Consider the following 4676-nt stretch of genomic DNA (forward strand, 5'->3'; position numbering starts at 1 on the left):
GGGCCCCCGGGGGGCTGGGAGCGCGGGGCAGGGGCCCCTCGGAGCCGTGCTGGGTTCCGGCCGCTGCGCCTGCAGCAGCCGGAAATTTCTTTCGGGTTCAGGACACCCGCAGCCACTCCCGCCCGGGGTCCCTTCTGACAGACGTGGGTCACGCGGTGTCGCGGGCCGTCCGAAGCAAGGGGGCAGCCCCAGCCCCAGGCTCCGTCTCTGGCCTGAGCCCTGCTGGGGCCGGCCGCACACTCACCCGTCCTCCCACGGCTCCCCCGCGGCCTCCTCGGCCACCAGGATGTCGTACTCCTCGGCGGCGTACTTCTCCCAGTCGGACAGCTCGGGGCCTTCGCTCTCGCTCTCCTAGACGACACACGCGCGTCACGCGGTGCAGAGGCGGCCGGCGCCCCGCGCCCCCTGCCACACTCACCCTGAGCAGGGACACCTGCTCCTTTTGCTCGTGGTCCAGGTATTTCTCGATGTTGAAGAAGGTGTCGAAGAACACGTGGGCCAGCTTGCACTTCTTCAGGTCGTGCAGCGTGATCTTGCCTGCGGGACGCGGAACGTGTGCGGACGTGACCCCGGGGCGCTTCCGGGGGCACGAGGCGGGCACGCGCCACGACTTGCCTTGAAACACGTGACACAACCCTGCGCTCTGACGCAGCTGGACACAACACACACACGAGGGTTCCCGGTGTTGGGGGGGGGGACGCTGGGGACCAGAGGCCTGGGTTCCCTGTGCCCCGGAACGGGCAGGAAGACGGAGCGAACGAGGAGCGCAGGAAGAGGGAGGAAGTCTGGCCACCAGGGGGCGCCGCCCGCACACACCATGGGGCGCCCGACGCGGGGACAGGAGGAGGGCCAGGACCCCAGGACGACACACCCAACGCCCCGGCGCAGGCTTCCTCCCAGACACGGGAAGCCTCGCTCCGTCCCCGCGAAGCTGCCCCGCTGTCCCTCGCGTGCCGCTGGGGGGCCTCCCCCGGGGTCACAGGCTTCTCCGCCGAGGGGCGTCAGGAGGACCCAGGTGGGACCCCCCTGACCCCCTGGTTGACCCGGGGTCTGGGCACCGTGCGGAGGGGCTGGAGCCGGCTGGGGAGGGGAGGGCCCGTCCCGCTCAGGGGGAAGAGCAGGGAGCAGAGGTGGCGCGACACGGGGCAGGGACACCCGCCTGGCGGACGGCTGTGCTCCCCCCACAGCGCAGGGCCTTCGCCTCGGGGGAGGGCCGAGGGGGGCGCTGGGACCCGAGCGGGTACGGCCGAAGGTGGGCTCTTGCGACACGTGGTTGGTACCAGCCGCCCCGAGGCCACGCTCACCCCATCGCCAACTCGGCGTGGCCGTTACCCGAGTGCGTCCCTCACACAGGGGACACGTCTTCTTACACGAGTGTCACTCACGCAGGGGCCATCGCACCTCACGCAGGGCAATTCCTCACACGGGGGGGCATCTCATGGGGGGTCACCTCCTCACGGGGACGTCCCACCTCCCANCCCCCCACAGGGAGACATCCCACCTCACACGGGGGGGGATCTTCTCACGGTGGGGGGACATCCCACCTCACACGGGGGGCGGTTCCTCACACGGGGGGCACCTCATGGGACATCCCACCTCACACGGGGGGCGGTTCCTCACACGGGGACACCACCTCACAGGCACGTCCCACCTCGGAGGCAGGCACNTGTGACCTGCTTTCGGTGACCCTCACGTGACAATGACACCTGTCCTCCCTCATTTATGACCTCATGTGACAACAGCACGTGTGTCCTTATGTGGTCACACAATGACGCTCATTCTCAACACGAGGTCACATCAGGCAGCGAATGAGAGAATGGGACCCAGGACACGGAACGGGCCACGGCCGCAGGCAGCGCTGGCCGTGAGACGTACCTGGTCACCGCCCCCGAGAATATCCTCTCGATCATCTTGGTGGAGATGGCTGCGGAGACGGAATCGTGCTGTGAGCCGCGTGCACGCGCCCGCGGTCACGGCCTGACCTCACGCGAGCCGGCTGAGCGGCGCAGGCTCGGTCAGGAGTGCGCACACCCAGGCCGTGAAGGGGCGCGCCCAGAGGACCGGGCCCTTCTGCACGCGGCCTCCCCGGGCTGCCGCCCGGACCTTTCCTGTCCTGAGGACGGAGCCCAAATCCCGGGAGCGGGAAGCGGACCCAGAGGCTCCGACACACGCGGACCTGAGCGCCAGGCACATGCAGACACGCGCTTTCGGGCGCTCCGACCGCAGCGCTCTCGCTCCGTGATCAAAGCCAGGTGCGTCTAACCCACGCCTGACACCAGAGAGGTGAACGCGTCGGTCGGCTGGGGCGCCCGTAACCACCCGGCCCTGCCCCGGCAGCTCCCACGGCACACATTCCCCTCGCCCAGGGCTGCGGGCGGAGAGTCTGAGATGCAGGCGGGCAGGGCTGGTGTCCTTGCCGTGTGGACGCTGTCCTCTCCCTGCGACCTCACGTGGTTGTCCCGTACGCATGTCTGTGTCCTCACCCCCTCTGCGCGTGAGGTCACCAGCCCTATGGGATCAGGGCCCACTCAACTGGCCTTATTTTACTTTAATTTCCTCTTAAAAAATTATTTTTTTTTTAAAGTTTTTTAATTTCTAGGAGAGAGAGAGAGAGTGAGCAAGGGAGGGTCAGAGAGAGAGGGAGTCACAGACTGAAATAGGCTCCAAGCTCCGAGCTGGCAGTCAGCACAGAGCCCGATGCGGGGCTCAAACCCACAAAACGCGAAATCATGACCTAAGTGAAAGTCGGACACTTAACCGACTGAGCCACCCAGGCGCCCCTTAAAAAATTATCTTTATGTTTGTTTATTGTTGAGACAGAGAGAAACAGAGTATGAGCGGGGGAGGGTCAGAGAGAGAGGAAAACAGAATCGGAAGCAGCTCCAGGCTCCGAGCCGTCAGCACAGAGCCCGACGCGGGGCTCGAACCCACGAACCGTGAGATCGTGACCTGAGCCAAAATCAGACGCTTCACCTACTGAGCCACCCCGGCGACCCCCCAACCTTCTCCCTAAAAATGCCACTTCCACTGACAGCACCGTTCTGGGGTCCCAGGAAATGCGGCTCCAGCAAATGAGTTTGGGGGGTGGGCCCCGGCTCAGCCCACAAGAGGGGAAAGCAGAGATAAAAGTCTCCTTCCACATCGCCCCATTCAGCCTATGCTGAGGGATGTCAGCCTGACACAAATCAACCGGAGGCCACGCGAGGCTAAACTGTCTAAGAAACGTGCGCCTCCTGATGTCTGGCGTCTGCATGTGGGTCCTTAAGTGGAAGTAGGTGTTTGCAGATGCGATTGAGTAAAAGATCTGAAACGAGGTCATCCTGAAAGATCAGGGTGGCCCTAAATCCAATGAGCGTCCTTACAAGACAAAAAAGACACACATAAAGGAGAAGCCACGTGAAGATGGAGGCAGAGACGGGGGGCGCGGCCACGAGCCCAGGGACCCTGGGGCCCCAGAAGCTGGGAGAGGCGGGAAGGACCCTCCCTGGGGCCTCAGGAGGGAGCTCAGCCCCGCCCCTGGATCTGAGCGGCCCCGCCCATCTCAGAGGCCACACCCCCACGGATCTCAGAGGTCCTGCCCCCATCTCAGCAGCCCCGCCCCCTGGATGTCAGATGCCCCGCCCCCAGCTCAGCGGCCCCGCCCCCTGGATCTCAGACTCTGGTCTCCAGAGGTGGAGAAGGATGGACTCCTGCTGTTGGATGACCCTGACTGGTTTGTGTGCAAAGTTGTGCACAGCCGTCCTAGTTGACGATCCTTCATAAATTCCTTGACTCTAAACCTCGAGTCTTCAGACGGAGGCAGGATCCTTCCCTATTGCTCTGGGCCCCCCGTGTTTCAGTCCCAGGGAACTAGGGTGACACGCGGACGCACAGATCCTGAGAACACGGAACAGTGAAGGGAACCTGTGTGTGTGGCTGCAGAGGACAAGGCCAGCTCCGACCCCCCCCCTGCCCGGCTGCCATCGCCCGCGTGACACAGCCCTGTGGACACCAACACCCTGACGTGGGGCCTGCTCACGTGGGCAGCTCGGCCCCCTGTATGTCCACGTGTTCCCCTCTTCCGTGTGCCTCAGGTCCCACGCGTCCCCATCTCCTGTGTGCCCTGCATGTCCCACGTGTGTCCACGTGTCAGCTGTGCGCACCCCGCGCCTCCCGTGTGTCCCGTAAGCATGCGCCAGCCCGCACGCGGTAGGGAAGAACGAGAGAGGAAGGCAGTTTTAGGCACCGGGACACCGGCCCCGCGGGAGGCGGCCACGGCCAGGGGCACTGGACAGAGCGGGGTGCCCGAGGGGCCAGCACTCGTGGGTCCCCCCGCGCCACTCAGGCCGCGCGCTCACCGTGGTCATTGTGCCGGGCCAGGTCCTGGGCGTCGATGAGGAGGTCGTGGTCCGTGTCCAGCTCCCAGAACTTGCAGTAGATGACGTAGAAGTGCTCGTACGAGAAGTACTCCGTCAGCTGGTTGATGTCGGCCTCCTCTTCCAGGAGGGCCACGTTCTGCCAACCGAACCCGACACGCCCGCTGCACCCGGGTCTGCACGGCCCCGGGGCGCGGGCCCCCCAGGCATCTGTCCTTAGGACGGGCCGACAGGCCGGAGGATCGGGAGCACAGCGCCCGGGGCGGGGGCGGGGCAGGTCGGGCCCAGGTCGGCAGCAGGAGCCCTGGGGGCCTGGGTGCC

At 65.4% G+C, this 4676-nt stretch overlaps 1 protein-coding gene across 1 annotated transcript in view; it reads right to left on the reverse strand.

The window, feature by feature from the left end:
- The window catches only part of LOC144223936 (uncharacterized), a 25419-nt gene that overhangs the window by 2442 nt on the left and 18301 nt on the right, over positions 1–4676 (reverse strand). The window contains exons 14-17 of the mRNA XM_077754726.1: positions 4338–4531; positions 1789–1924; positions 419–965; positions 245–351 (exon numbers count right to left, since the gene is read on the reverse strand). Coding sequence (XP_077610852.1) covers positions 245–351; positions 419–965; positions 1789–1924; positions 4338–4531 — 984 coding nt within the window. The remainder of the gene's footprint in view (positions 1–244; positions 352–418; positions 966–1788; positions 1925–4337; positions 4532–4676) is intronic.

This window comes from Crocuta crocuta, unplaced genomic scaffold, assembly GCF_008692635.1.
Source record: "Crocuta crocuta isolate KB4526 unplaced genomic scaffold, BGI_CrCroc_1.0 scaffold221, whole genome shotgun sequence".
Classification (NCBI taxonomy): domain Eukaryota; kingdom Metazoa; phylum Chordata; class Mammalia; order Carnivora; family Hyaenidae; genus Crocuta; species Crocuta crocuta.